Raw genomic sequence first — 15,895 nt, forward strand, 5'->3', positions numbered from 1 at the left:
CGGAGGATTGCGTGCATTGGCGCATATATGTAAAAAATTCTATCGATTGACGACGACTAACTGCAGTCTGCATTTGTTCTCTTCCCTCTGGGCCTTCCCTCTCCGCCAATCTTTCTTCAGGAAATAGCAATCGGAGTGAAATCCGCTTAATATAAGCTCGTTCAATGAAACGTCCGAGGATAGCGCACGAGAAACTGTGCGCGCATGGAAAAAAGTCGGAGCGAAAAAATCACTGCAACAGTCGAGTTTCGAACGGTGAGCAAAAGAGGCCACCAAATCGAAGTTCACAAACGCTGAGCCGTCCTCGCGACCGCCTGCAGTTTTGTTGTTATTCAATATTTCATGGTTCTTCGACTCGCCCGACTGCTGCGTGTGCTCGCGTTGTGCGTTCGACGAGCACGTTGCAATTAAGGAGAAATCGGTGGAGGGCCATGAACGGGAAAAGGGCAGAGGGGGGCAGGGAGTAGGCGAAACACACGAGGGAATGAAAAGGTGTGTTGCCTTTGGAAATCGCAAACGAAGAATTGCCACGACGACGAGGACGAGGCAAATCTTCGGATAAAGCGTTTCATTAGACGACGCTGAAGTTTCCAACGTTGGCGTCCAACGAAATGAACGAAAAAAACGTTTGCAATTCGCCAATTTTTTATTTCACGAATCGTTGGTGCAGCTTGAAAAACTACGAATCGCAAATTTGGCAGGGCACAAAATAGGAGAATTACTGGAATTATTGGAGAGTTTTTTTCGATCATTTCGTTGGACTCCAACGTTGGAAACTTCAGCGTCATTTCATTAGCACTTTCCGCTCACCGAAGCTTCGCCTGTGTTCTGTTTTTTCTTTATTTTTCTTCTGCTCACTCGAAGACGAAACTATATCTTGGTCTCCGTTTCTCTTACTCTCCGAATGAAATCTGAACTGGTGATGTTTAAAAAATAGAAGGATGTTCAGGAATTCGAAGGGGATTTTCCCATGGGATTTTAAAAAAAATAAAAAAACCTATAAAAATAATGATGAAACTGAAATTTCGAGTACTCTTCCCATCAGAATTTCCAGACAACAGAGGCAAGATTCGTTAAAATTTGAATGCAAACATTAATAAGCGCTTAAAAGTGATTTCACCGCACCCACACGCGTGCATGAACGAAGAATGAGTAATTTGAAAAATATTTATCGAACGAGCCAAGACAAAACGAGGAAGGAGAGAAGGCAGTAATAATAATGGGGGCCCCCAGAATCTGTTGAAATTGTTGGGACCGAGGGTGAGTCATCGAACGAGAGCCAAGCCCCAGCTCGAAGAGGGGAAGAGAGCGATTAGGACAGGTAGGCGACGTCCTTAATGCCATCTCTTTTCCCCGTTGCTTATCGCTCTTTCTCTCTTTTCTCATATAGTAATACTCGACCGATTTTCGTCCTCAAGGCCGAACGAATCTGTCCGTGCGTAGTGTGTCGAATGTGGAGAACTCGGGAGGACGACTCCTAATCCTATGAACAGCAGCGTGTTAATCTTTATACCGGGTGGCTCGAGAGCCACCTTAAAGAGTCCCGTCAAATATGTAAATCGTGATATTTCCAAGGGAAAAGGGCTCAGCCACGTCCCTCTCGAACGCACCGTTCGCGAGATGCGCGCGTTGCGTTGCAAATATTGTTACGTGTAGTAATCTCATTAAGCTCGATAGCCTCTCCCTTGGCGAATGTTTGCGAGGGAAGAGGCCATATTTGAAAATATGCGATAGGCTTGCTGACAAGTTGTACTCGCTTCCACGTCTTTTATTTCGTTGATCGATTGTCCATGCGCTATCAGAAAAGCGTATTTTCACATAGAGCTGTACACTGTACAGAAAAAAGTATTCTCGTGGCTGACACTTTCGTTTTTGTCTACAAAAACGTTAACTTCACTTACGACGCTGAAGCTTGCGACGTTGGAGTCCAACGACATGAACGAACAAAACATTTGACAATTTTTTATGTCACGAAACATCGGCGCAGTTTGAAAAACTACGAATTGCAAATTCGGCAAGAAACGAAATTGGAGTGTTGGAATTGTTGGACAGATTTTCGCAAGCTCAAACGCTGCAAGCTTCGTCATGTCCACTTATCTGGTAGATGTTAGTCGCAATACCGTGTAAAAGTCAACGAATATCGTGATTCGGAAGTCTGTAAACGCGCATTCGTAGATATCTACGAGCAGTAAAACCGAAGAGAAAGAAAGAATGCTGGCGTGTGACTCAAAGCCCTGGCATTCGGCCTGCATCCTGGTCTACCATTAGCCAGGGACCGCTACCACGTGAGCGCATATTTTAGCCGTATATTTCAACTGCCACGAGACAGTGACCAATCCTTCCATTCCAAATAGTGACATGCGGCTTGCAGTCGTAAACACAGAACGTTGGGGAAGGAGAAGAAACGAGGGAAGCGATGTTTGGGAGCTGAATAACAGTGTCATAAGAAGCACAACAATTACGAGAACAATAAATAATAGCAGTGATAATGAAAACGAAAAATAGTGAGAATCTTGAAGCAGATTCGTCACTAGAAATCATGGAATCAAAATCATAAAATGTTATGGAGGACAATGAAAAAAGGTTTCAAGATCCTTGAGAAGAAAGTCTCGAAAACTTTTTTCCAAGCACCGACCGAAACAGCCCAAAAAAGGGAGGAACGATGATAATTTGAAATTCCTAAGCACGAGTGCTTAATTATGTAAATATTACGCGCATCTGTACGAGGAAAATAGTATAGACGCTGCAACATCGTTGTGCTCTCTGTAAATGTACGATAATTACACCGTTTCGAGTAAATACGCGAGACCACGAAAGTTGGTGGGAGAAAAAAGAGGAAAAAATGGAGTCTCGAAAGTCTCTCGGGCTCACGATACACTCGTTCGTCTACCGCATGCACTGCGTCAATAACTATACAATCTTTAGCGCGGTAAACTTTCCTCGCGATTATTTCTCAGCTCGTGGAATGTCGTCGTGAGGCATACGAGGACAGCCTTATGAGGGAAAAACGACATCGGGCTATTTCATTGCCGTGTTCTCTAGTCCAATGCGCGACATGAAAAATTGTAATTCAATGTTCTCGTGACCGAATATTGACAGAGGGAGCATGGATGAAAATCGTTTTGAAAAAATGCGTCAAGAAAATACGATAAATGAAAAACTGACGACGCTGAAGTTTGTGCGACGTTCGAGTTCAACGAAATGAACGAAGGAAATTTGTAATTCTTCGGTTTTTTATTTCACGCGAAGTATCGGCGCAGGTTGAAATACTACGAATTGCGAATTTGGCAAAGAATGAAGTTGGAGAATTACTGGAATTATTGGAGGGTTTTTTTTACATCATTTCGTTGGACTCCAACGTTGGAAACTTCAGCGTCATGAAAAACTGAATAATGCAGTTTCATTCGACTTTAAAGCATCCTACAAAAATACCGAAACACAAGTACATATTGTTGATCTCCCGTTGTCGCGCACAAAAAGTGTGACAAGAAATTGCATCCAGACAATCATGAACCCCAATTAAACTTATTTAAGCCCAACAATTGATAAAAAATGTACAATTCAAGTAATATTCCGTACTGTAAAAACATTTTTCGTTTGCGATGTCAGCGAAGGTGATTAATGAGCTACGCAGTCCTGACAAGAAAAATCGGCTGTTTAAAAAAATCAAATTTGTGTGATCGGTACCTGACTGTCAGGTGGTCCGTTGGAATTATGAAGAGGTCCTTGGGTAGCTGAGGACGAATTTAACGGTGAGGCTGTGTTTGCTCCGAGACCAGAGCCATTACCACCGCTACCACCGCCTCCAAGGCCAACACCACTTTCGTTTCGTTCCATTTTTTTCGATGATGCTCGAATGCTTGTTTTCTTAAACAGCACTGTTGGCATTACACCATATTCCAAAAGCTGTGGGAGCACTGAAATACCGCACGACTATGATCACTCCTGTAGCACATCGATCCCACCGCCTTCTTCGTCCTGCTTTATTTATCACTTCGGCCAAAAAATCCCGAGGTTCGATCAAAAGAACCACACCCAACGGGGGCTAGCTAATAATTTTATCCATTTCTCGCGCTCTTCACAGCGAATAAGTATAACTCCAGCATCCACGAGCTCGACAGTCTTGCACAAGCCTGTTCAACGACTCAGGTGTGTGCCCACGAGAAATGTTAAATGGGAGGTTTTTTCGCCAGGCGTAAACCGGACTCCTCATTATTATTCCTATGCCACTATTTTTATTTTTCTCTCTTTCTCCCCCCCCCCCCTCCCCCCCCTCCACTTCCCTTTGCCACCTGGATGTAAATCCCACAATTATTTCGTCGAGTCAACAAAGGGCCACGTGGAAGGAGTTAAATAAACTGGAGTCGATGCGATAATCGGTGTGTGTCTACCGGAAACACGTGGCTCATCGTTTCGAGAGGAGAACGAAAACTGGGAGAAGAGAAAACTCTGGCAAGTCGGTGTTGAGTATTAATGCTTGGTGTTCACAACGTCGGTGAATGGTGAAAAAGTGGACAGAGAGGAAGGGCGGTGGAGTTGTCCGTGTAGTACACTAGATAAATATACATACAGATAGGCCTGTATACCACGTGACCACAAAGATCGAGCAACCAATGGGCTAAAGATTCAAGTTTCCCCTCGCCTTCACCTGCTTCACTACGATTCGTTTAGTATAGTTTTTTTTTCTCTACATTTTTTCCACGCGTTTTTTTGCCTCTTTCACTCATGTGTTCGCAATCTTTCTCGTCGCTTTTTTACATCGGGTTCTGCTCTTTTGCGTTCTATATTTTATTTTGTTTTCTGGCTCGGCCTCGCTCGACGACTTCAGCAAAATATTCAGTCACAGTCTGCGGCAATGTATCTTACGTATATATTATTATGTAGGTATATTTATTTCAGTGAATCTTGCTGGGAGAGATACGAGCCACGCGAGAGCTCACATATCGGCGAGCTCGATCTTCGATACAATCGGAATCGGTCGATCGCGTGGCAATGTTTCCAGCATAATTCCTTCTTCCAATATGTATATATATTATTTTATCACTTTTTCACTCGTTCCCTCGTGGAATCGAGGTTTTTCTTGCATCTTTATCTCCGCGATCGAATCACGGTGAAATAGAGAAATTCCGCACGAGAAAAATCGACGTTTTCTTATTTCAAATCACATTCTCCGTTGGCTCGTTTGGCGAACGCACGAGAGTACACTTTGCATGTGAATTCTGTGCTCTTTGGCAGGAACACTTGCGCTGCGATCGAACTTTTTATCGGTTTTTCGATCCGGTCGAAACGTCGCAATTTTTCATAATTTTTTATGAACCCGATTGGAGGAGCGGCACGATAAGTTTAGCAATTGAATTTACTTTTGGTTTGTGCTTTTCTCATTCCCTCGTTGAGTGTTATTGGAGCGGGCTCGTCGAACTTGAGAAATCGACGCACAAAATATAATTTCTTTGGGCTCGTTCCTCAGCACTTGTCCCGGTACAACTCAACGATCCTTTCTACCTGTCGACTGCTCCTCGCGCGCATTCCACGTTGCCCCCACTCCCGGCCATTTCCCCGATTGACGGTGAGGGGAAGGAGGGCCCGAGGAAGGGCACACGCGAAACTAGCTTGCAGTAAAATGCGTAAAGGAGTATACGTGGAGCCGCTGATGTGGCAGGCAGTCGAGAACGGAGTTCGATCCTCTTCGAGTGGCCCGATTCGGCCGATTTTGAAGAATTTTATCGCAGCGACGTTGGCATAAAGATGGAAAATTCAAAGGATAGAGTGCCGTCACTCGACGGACTTTATTTTGCTCCGGGGAGGCCCGGAATAACAACGATCGTTACCGCGGAGCCCGGCAGGAGGGTCGCCGGACTTTGCACCGCAGTTGGCAGAAGATCGGTGAATAAAGAAAAAAACGAATGAAAAGTAAAAAAAAAAAAGGAAAATGAAAATGGCCGAGCTTAACGAACGCCCACGAGTCACTGGCACAGCGGAAAAAATCGAGTCGGCGGATCGTTACGTGCGTGCTTGTGTGCCGCGTGAACAAGGGCCCCGATATCCTTCGAGATCCCGATGTGATGGCACACAGCGATGAAGAAAACCGGTATCACCCACGAACTTGAGCGGCTCAACGTAGTATCGAAGCATTGAGAGAGGGACACGAAGTCTTTTCGTGATACCGATACGGGGCTATGGGACGCGAGAAGCAACGAGATCTGTGAGAAAAAGGATCTTGGTTTATCGATCCGACAGATCCTGGCCCGGCGGCTCCATTGATGAGCTCAGCGGTTGAAGGAATTCGGATAACGCATGAAATCGGCTGGCTCCCCAACGTCCTTCCGACCACTCCTCCGTTCATTGAAATCGGCGAGTATCGAGAAATGAAAATGAATCAAGGAAAAATTGAATTCGAACGAGAGCCACGACGAGCTTAACGTCCTGCGGTGGCGTTCGTGTCCACCGCAGAAAGTCCTGCTGGCAGCGAAGGAGGAACGCGCTCGACTGCTACGTGGTGAGCGATCGCGATGGAGTCGAGAGTCGCGGTGTTACCGGCGGCGAACTCGAGGCAGAGAGGAGCGGGGGAGCGAGTGAGAGGAAGAGAAAACGAGAGGGGCTCTCCTCCGCGTCGGGGAGGACTGCTCGCTCGACTGCAGCGGAGCCAACGGAGAAAGAGCGCTGCGCAGCTCGAAGGAGCTACGAAATTATGGAACCAAGAGGAAGAGAGAGGGAGCACGAAGGAAGAATCTCCGAGCTACTCCTGCGATATACCTATGATTATATTCCGTTTCTCGATGTTGATTTTGCTTCTCGTAGTACGTCAGGTACGGAAACGCGCGAGTGCCGTGCTCAACTTTGATTAAGGAGGGTGGCTACGTTCGTCAAATTGATAAGAAATTTATCAAATTTGGTGATAATGTTCTTCAACATCAAGTGCGAAGACACTATTTTTTTCAAAATTTTCTTCTGCTTAGTTATCGAGTAATTACGCATTAAAGCAGATTTCTTATGCCCGGAATGTATACCTATATATATGGAAACGCTATGCTTATACACGTGAACTTTAGTGATCAATTACTCGATAACTGTACAGAAGAAAAATCTTAAAAAATTTGTATTTTCAAATTTAACTCTAAAGAATATGTTGACCAAATTTTATTAAATTCTTATCATTTTGAAATTTTTAATGTATTTTACATGGTTTGGCATGGCAACATTGTATCGTCCCTAGCCACCCTCCTTAAAGACGGAGAATTTTCACCGCGATCCAAGCCACCCCCCGTCAAATCGGTAAAACAGAAATCTAAAGCATAGCCGAACAGACTCCAACTCGCTGGGATCAGAAGCCCGTTAATGGGCTACCAGCAGAACTCAATCAAGGGCGGTTGCGTCTGAAAATTTCAGAAGAACTTTGGTTTGTCATAGTTCCTAATAAATCGACGATTACGAACTTATCGAATCGAAACTCGATCGAATAGAACAGGAAGTCAACATATCGATCCAATATGAATGACATTGACAGTAAGAAAGTAAGAAAGTGACGTTGAAGGTGAGACACCCCACCGGTGCTCCGTTGGGTACCATTTCTTTGCTCGAATCCAGCCGCCATTATTTCGCCGCGGAATAACTCGACACTACAAAATGGCAGCACCGAGAAATTCAGTGAACCGGAAAACTTCGTACGCTGATAAACTTGAGCATCCCGGTTCCGATTTCCTCAGCAGGAATTCAGACTTTCAGACGAGATGGAGAACTAATTGGTGCAGCAGCTCGACGTCCCGATGAAGAAATAACCTCGCATTGAAATAGTACCGGGAAGTGGCGTAACTGAAAATGGTGACGATAAGTCACAGCCTCAGAGCCCCACGGTTAAAACCTCATACAAGACTGTTCGGATCACCCATCCTTTTCGTCCGCGTCCCCAGGCCTTTTGCCACCATTTTCCCCGTCTCTCTCCGGCCTCCCGGTGCGAGTGTGTGCCCGCGCGTGTATGTCGGCAAATATGAAGGAGATTCAGAGACACGTTTGCTGGTGGTAGTTTAAGAGAGTTCCTCGGGAGAAGATGAGGGAGGGCGAGGGGGATTGATACGAGAGAAAGAGTCGAGAGAGCGGAGGTTGCGGGCCTGACCAGGCCCCTGACTGTGCCTCGAATGCTCGTTGGACCTTCTTTCGTCGAGGGAGAAAGCGAGAAAGAGAAACGAAAAGAAAGGGAAAGACGGAGAGGCTCTTGAGCAGACACCGGTTTGTGGTTGGGATATGGCCCCGCGCACCTCTCGCGACTCTCCTCCCGGTGTGCTCTCGGCTTCGCTTTATCGTGTACTCTACCATCTACTCTTTCGTAGTATCTTTATATACACACACATCGGGTGTAAATACGTAGAGTTTGCGAGAGGTCGTTCTTCGAGGTCTCTTTCTCCACGTCTCTCTCCTTCTCTCTTCCCCCGTGCGGCTCTCCCTCTTTTACGATCTTTCTTATCCAGGTGTGTTCGCTCGACGTCGAGGTATAAACGTGCTATAATAATATGTAGATATGCAACTGTACGGCACGTAGGTGTGACACAGAGTACGAGACATTTGCGTAATTGATGCGTAGCCAGATCCAAATGCGTTTGCAACGTGGCCGTAGTCAGTGTTATTTACCATCAGCGACATTCAGCCGGAGCTCCGACAATCCCTGACCATCGACGAGTTAGAAATATCTCTCGAAGCGAAAGAATTTTTCAATCCGATCTCGAGCCTCGTTTAGCCAATCATTGTCGTTGTTTTCATTGCCGAGGAAAAAGCTTTTGCGAAAATGAGCTTTCGCGAGTTTTACAAATGTCTTACGACGCGAAGATAAGCCGCAGGGCTGAATAGATCATTATCGAAGACTATTTTGGTTTCGTTGTCCCACTCTACTCGGTCGTTCAGTTCGGGGTGTCCTGTCTGGCCTCGCCAATATCACCGTCATGCCCGGTCTCTCCGTTTCTCTTATATTTTCACCGTTTACTCATGTGTTTTCGCTTTCTTCCGAATCCCGTTTTCTTCGGCAGAGCCACGACGATATTCCCAAACGAACATTGAGAGTTGGCTTCGCTTCGTGTGTTCACGAATTGCTCTCTCGACGGGCACACAGCCTCGCCTCCGATCACCCTCAGGACTCCGGTCGCCCTGTGGGGATCCCTTATCAATCTTTCCTCTGCTCTTCGTCACCAGGGAACCAGACTTCACCTTCGTTTTGGAGAAAAAAAACCTTACAGGAATACTCTGAATCCCGCTAAATGTGACTCGGCTCATCAGCGGCGAGGCAAGCTGGCTGATTGCGAATGAAAAACACCGCCACTTACAATTATCGACGTGTGTGTTTGAGCTCTCAAGTGTCTACGAGAGGCACTCTCCTGCGACGATTTACTGCAGTGCAACGAATTATCTCAATTGCTACTCGAATCACTTGAAAACACTCGAAACAGTGAGTTCACACGGAACGCAGAGCGTGTCGTCTGAGCAGGAGAGAATTTTCTTTGACATTTTTTTATTTTTTTTTCTTCATGATTCTTGACCCTGAAGTCGTACTAATCCGCCACGGACTCTCAATGTTTCGGGGCTAGTTATACTTTTTGTTCTTTGTTTCTTAAAAAAGTGTAATTGCTTGGCAACGAGCTGCGCGCTTGCGCCTTTCATAAGTTCACTTCTTTCTTCTCCGTTGGTTTGTATTCCCTTCGAGTTCGAATGCTCGTTTTACTTTTGTTTTTTGCTTCCTGGGCCAAGAATATCGCTGCGAGTGTGTCTCTGAGAAAGATGCGTAACGCAGGTAGTCGCGGCAGGGGAGGAACGAACGCGAGGGAGTTTATAGGGGCATCAGGTAGCCGGGGTCGCTTTCTTTCTGTACGAGAAGCCTGCGGAACCCTCTCACATTTTCGATCTTCGGTTGATGAGGAAAAGGCAAAGGTAACGCGAGGGCGTGGTCCTGTTATTCCAGGCTCTTTCTCTCCGCGTTCTTCCTTCTTATTCCGCTGTCTCGTTATTTTATTTCGTTGCTTTTTTGCAACCTTTTACCAGTCTTTCGTCGCGCTTTGCGGTCGTTGCCCTTTTACACGTTCGGTTACTTCAATCTTCCATTGTTTTTATTTTTCTCCTCCTCTTCCATTCGAGGCTGTACCAGCCACCTTCGAATCTTTGTTATCTTTATCGAGACTTCTCCTTCGCTTCTTCCTTATTCTGCTTGACTGACGTCAAAATTCCAATAACCGGACGAAATTTTATGGGACGATAAAAAGGATTCTTCGATTTTTTCGAATCGGAAAATTTTGATTTTAAGCAAACGAAGTAATTCGACGTGGATAACGTTCCAACGTTCAGTGCCATTTGGGAAGATGCGCACGTGTTACTTGTGACTCAAAAAAGCAATTGAGCTTTTTTGCTCTTTTGATGATCGAAGCAACGATTTAAATTTATTCTCCCAATTATTAAAATTATGTGTGACTTATTTGTTGAGATAAATTTTCTATTTATATGCGTATGCATATCTATATTTTAAACCAGCTGGCTCATGCGGTGTTGTCAAACCTTCCACCGTTTATGTGGCTGTTACTCGTTAACCTCAAATAAGTCTTTATTTTTTCATTCCCAAGTGATTTTCACCGGTAACGAGGCTTTCTCAAGACATCATTCATATCTAAAAACATTATATTTTCTTATTCTCGTTTTTTTTTTAAAGTTGGGAGGATCCCATTTCATTAAATCCAAATCATCGCACAGGAAGTGTGCCCTGCCACAAGAGCCTGTGCGTACAACCCTTCAAAAAATGTGATTTTCGTTAATTATTTTCTCGACAACTAGACCGTAGTTCCTACAATAATTCCGAGGATGGATGCGCACGCTGTATGTTTCTAGCACATTTCGAAATTTCAAAAAAAGTTGGAATTTTCGATTTTCATTAGATTCTCGTGAACTTCCTTGAGGGCCGATGTTCCCACACTTTTTCAGTACCTCGTTATTCGATGATCGAGACTTTCAACCTTCGGGTGAAGTTAACCAGAAGGAAATACAAACTGGTCCCAAGTTGCTCCATATAACGCAAAGAGTCTTGACACTTTGTTCGAAAAAATAGGAATGACGTTGAGAAATAATGCTGCATCGTCGTATCCGATAATCTGTAAATATTCATGACGCTGAAGTTTCCAACGTTGGAGTCCAACGAAATGATCGAAAAAAACTCTCCAATAAATCCAGTGATTCTCCTATTTTGTTCCCTGCCAAATTTCCGATTCGTAGTTTTTCAAACTGCACCAACGATTCGTGAAATAAAAAATTGCTGAATTACAAACGTTTTTTTCGTTCATTTCGTTGGACTCCAACGTTGGAAACTTCAGCGTCGTTAAATATTCAATGTCGCAGAGTACGACGATGCACAAAATATCGAGATGCAAGTTTGAAGGAAGAACATCGAGTATCGGTTTATGCGTAGATTAACCCGAGAGAAACGAGATAAAGGAGGATTGAGCAGGAAAGGTGTGTTTCTGTATATCCTCGTGAACGCGAAGGGGCAAAGAAGAGACGGTGAGGGTAAAAATGAATAACGAAATTGCTCGTATATCCTAGAGGAGGATGAAGAGAAGGTTATTGAACAGCGATGATTTCAGATGGCGAACGGTGGATATAATCTGCATCGAACGTAATTGAAGACCGGTTGGAAGGAAATAGATTTTGATCGACACCTAGATGATTAGCTTTGAGCAGGTGTGCAAGATGCGAGGATCGTAATTTCGTCGAGAGTTAACAACTTCTTCGGAATTGGGTATCAACGATAATTTACGTCTTTGAAACGGGGACGCTGCGAGTTGGAAATTTCCGAAGAGTTAAGGGATTTCTGAGGGAACGTTTTTTTTCGTGAGTTACCGCGGACTCGTTTGCGTTTCCCGGGGGGTGTCCCAGCAGGAGTGACCTCGAGGCCTCGATGAATGTTTCTTTTACAGAGTATTGGCGCAGCAGGAGAGCAAGCACGTTGTCGAATCATCTTGCAGGATGAAGAGATCCTCGAGTGGATTAAACGAAAGTGCGAATAAGCACTTTTTACAATAATTTTATTCATTACGCCACCATGACGAAATATTGTTTAGCGAATAAGTGGCAAAGCTGAATCGGACGATCGAATGCCGAGGCTTCGCGAGCAGTAAACCGCGCAGAGCGTATCTTGTCGAGTTCCGCACAGAGGTGTGTACGCGTACCTCCGACTCTGTGGTCCACCTCTCGCGCCTGTTGGCTCGCGCGAGATCCTCATCGTCATCGGGCGCCCCACAGTCAACCGGTTTCTCTCTCGTTCGTGCGACTCCTCTGCACAGACTCCCTCTCGCATCCTTCGACGAGCCTCCCGAGCTTCTTCGAGGATAAAGGAAAATTTATTTCCCCCGAAAGCTTTGCGAGCGGGAAGGTGGCGCGTCCTCTGTCGTTCCTTCTCTCCAGCTTCGTACGCGTATACAGGACACCTTAAAACTCGCACCTCGTGCACGCGTCCGTTCGCACCACGACTGGCCAGTGGTGAAATTTTGAAAGGCAGAGTCCAGCGGGGCTTTCCGAGGTGGGTTTAACGAGATATTGGTTCGAATCGATGGCAGCGAGGGCCGTGCCTAGAGAAGGCTCGGAGGAATAAGGAGCCTTCCGCATTCGCAGCCGTCCCAGTCCGAATGGATCGATGATTTTTTCAGTCGCCAGCATCCTTTCACCGACACGCCCCATCGGTTGCCGATCCGAATCAATATCTCAGCATCGCTTCATCGTACGAGAAGATTTTTCCAACTCTTTTCACGTCGGAGCATCGCTCTCGACTTCGCGCAGCAGGCGAGCGCACGAGACTTTTGATAAAGCCTGTATCCTGCCGTATAAATTGGCTTGTACACGTGGAAGGGAAAGAGTAAGAGGAAAAAAGAGATATGTTTTCAGTCGTTCATTCCCTTGCATTATCCGCAAGCAGGAAACTATGCAGTCGTGCCACAGGACTCGCTGCACGCGCGTATATAACCGGGGTTATTCATTATATCGGCGGGCGAACGTCGCAGCCCGAGACACATCGCTTAACCCACGAGTAAACTTGCACTCCTGGCTCCCGATTCAACCAAATATCTAGAATTCCAGCCTCGCTCTCGCTCTCTCTCTCTCTCTCTCTCGCACACACACGCCGCTCTCTCTTGAGTCATGACTCCTGAATTCGAAAATTACGAGCTACCATTGTATTCCCGGAATTTAATAACATGCGCACGAGTTCAAAACTGAGAGGACTAACGGAAGGTAAGAAATAATGAATTTTACACTTCGATGTACACCAAATTGAGGGTAGCGATATTAAAATTCGTTTTGCTTCAATTTTCGTTCTCTTTTTCAGGTTTTTGCGAGCCCAACCGTCGCTCAAGCGTCGCTCCACTGTTTCCGTGAGACCCCCTTAGGAGGCTCGGGAGCCCCGGGCCTGCAGTCACTCTTTCCTGAGGCATTTGCACGGGGGTCGAAGAAAACTGTGGGAAACCTAGTCAATACAAGCGGCGATATTTTTACGAATTTTCAGCTGGTCGGGGTCAGCATAAATTCAGAAAATCTGCTCCCGCCAGCGAATGAGTGAGCGGTCACCGATCCGAGTATTGGCCTCGTCGGGGCCTGCTGAACTACGACGCTGAAGTTTCCAACGTTGGAGTCCAACGAAATGAACGAAAAAAACGTTTGTAATTCACCAATTTTTTATTTCACGAATCGTTGGTGCAGCTTGAAAAGCTACGAATCGGAAATTTGGCAGGGAACAAAATAGGAGAATTACTGGAATTATTGGAGAGTTTTTTTCCATCATTTCGTTGGACTCCAACGTTGGAAACTTCAGCGTCATGCTGAACTCGAGAGATCGCCGAAGCCTTACACTAACACAACATTGATGGAAAAAAAAAACAAATCTGTCAACTTTTCCTCTTTTTTCGATGTACACCAGCCTTGCAGGTAACGGTCCACACAATTTTTCCGAAACCTTCTAATCGTTGCAATATGTGACTACACGCAAAAAGACACGAGAAGGACCTCAAAATGGAGAAAATAAAAGTCGAAAAACGGAGAGAGAAAAAAAGGAGCGAATAAACTACGCAATTATAAATTGCACGGCCGAGTGAACAGCGTAAAGTGTAACTCGTATACCATATTCACATCTACGCCCTACGAATACATTCACGAACGTATATAAGCACATAAATATATGTATATGGGGGATTCCACACCGATTCGACCGGGGCTAATCCGTCCCCCTTTTTCGTTGAAAAAACTTTTTTCCCAACAGGACACCTGCGCTTACTTTGGCTCAACGCTTAAAACTTTCCATGTGAGAAACGAGATTTTCATGGATTTCTTCATATTTTTCGATTCGGTCAAACAGTATATTTTTTATAAAATTAACAGTGAATAAAATGAAAAGAATTTATGCTTAGAATATATGAAGTATTGTATGAAAAGTATATTCCGCATATATAAAAAATAATTTTTTTTTAACCTTCATACATACAAATATATGAATCATGCATTTATTTTATCGATGATTCGGCCGACTTCAGTATATTAATCATGTATAGTGTTGTTATTAACGATATATTTTTTTTACATTAAATATACATTTTTGATAAATATGAAATAAATTTTTTTCAATTTTGAATGAATATTTTCTAGATAAAAAGTATCAAATATGTGTATGATTGATGTATGGAAAAATATATGTTTTTCATCTTTTCATGCTAGTTTAAGGTTACACGTTAACGTCTCAAAGTTATCTAAAAATCTTAAAAATCATAACATCTATGAAATATCTTTGTTTGCTGTAACGTCCTCTCCGTTCCTCTGGTTCCAAAAACATGTATTTGGAAAAAACGTTGTTGATTTATAAAATCATATTTAGTCTTCGCAAGTGTCTCCAAGATATTATGTTTTTTCATTATTGGCTAACCTTGAAAATTTCTTAACATTTTGTCGAATGATTTTTTTTACAAACGTTAACATGTAACTTTAAGGAAGTTGAGGCTGTACAGTCATTTTTTTATCCAAAAGTGATGACCTGTACCTTTCAAAAGTTAGGCCAGTTTACAGTTTAGCAATGTTGCATACACTTTAAAGAAAAGTTGGGGGAAAAAAGACGAAAAATTGGTGAAAGCTCAGTCGAAAACACGAACAGTGACGATCCTAGCCTCAAAAAACTGCACGGAAAACAGATTATTATTAATATAATCTCAGCAAATCTCCTAATAAATCTGAAAAAAATTGACATTATTCGGCAAGCCTTGCTCATGTTGCCCAAAAAATTTCATATTTTTAGCATCATTTTTAACAGAGATATCACTGAATGTATCTTGACTTCCATAAGATTACATGTTATTTGGCCCAAATTGTTATTGATTTTTCTCAGCAACGACGCTCCTAAACCGTCTGAAAATTTAACTGATTTTTTTTTACACTTCACTTTATAAGATGCTATCGGTTTAAAAGCGGTGACATCATTTTCATTCTAATGCCTCAACTTCCTTAAACTAGCATGTGAACATCGAAAATATATATTTTTCTACACATTAATAATACATATTTGGTGCATGATAAATATATGTTCAGTCCAATGAAAATCTTAATTCAATACCAAAAAATATGTCATACAACATATTTCGTATTAAAATAACGTATTTCATATTTATCAAAAATGTATATTTAATATGAAAAGAGTGATTGTACTGAATAATAAATCAGCAAAATCATCGATAAAACAAACACATGATTTGTATCTATGAAAGTTAAAAAAAAAAAAATATTTTTTATACACGCGGAATATACTTTTCATACAATACTATATACACACATTTTAACGATAAATTCTTTTCACAGAGGGCGCCGAAAAAATTTATAAAAATTCCCAAGTGCTTTTCAAAAGTAG

General features: G+C 43.6%; 1 protein-coding gene across 5 annotated transcripts in view; it reads right to left on the minus strand.

Moving 5' to 3' along the window:
- pyd (polychaetoid) overlaps window positions 1-15,895 on the minus strand; it is a 105,864-nt gene that overhangs the window by 45,182 nt on the left and 44,787 nt on the right. Inside the window, exon 1 of one of the 5 annotated variants that reach the window (XM_043412992.1) lies at window positions 3,688-4,234. The exons of the other annotated variants lie outside the window; for them this stretch is intronic. Coding sequence (XP_043268927.1) covers window positions 3,688-3,888 — 201 coding nt within the window. The 5' untranslated portion in view covers window positions 3,889-4,234. Of the gene's footprint in view, window positions 1-3,687; window positions 4,235-15,895 lie in introns of those variants that run through there. 5 annotated transcript variants of the gene reach the window in all.

This window comes from Venturia canescens, chromosome 2 (genome assembly GCF_019457755.1).
Source record: "Venturia canescens isolate UGA chromosome 2, ASM1945775v1, whole genome shotgun sequence".
NCBI classification, from domain to species: Eukaryota; Metazoa; Arthropoda; class Insecta; order Hymenoptera; family Ichneumonidae; genus Venturia; species Venturia canescens.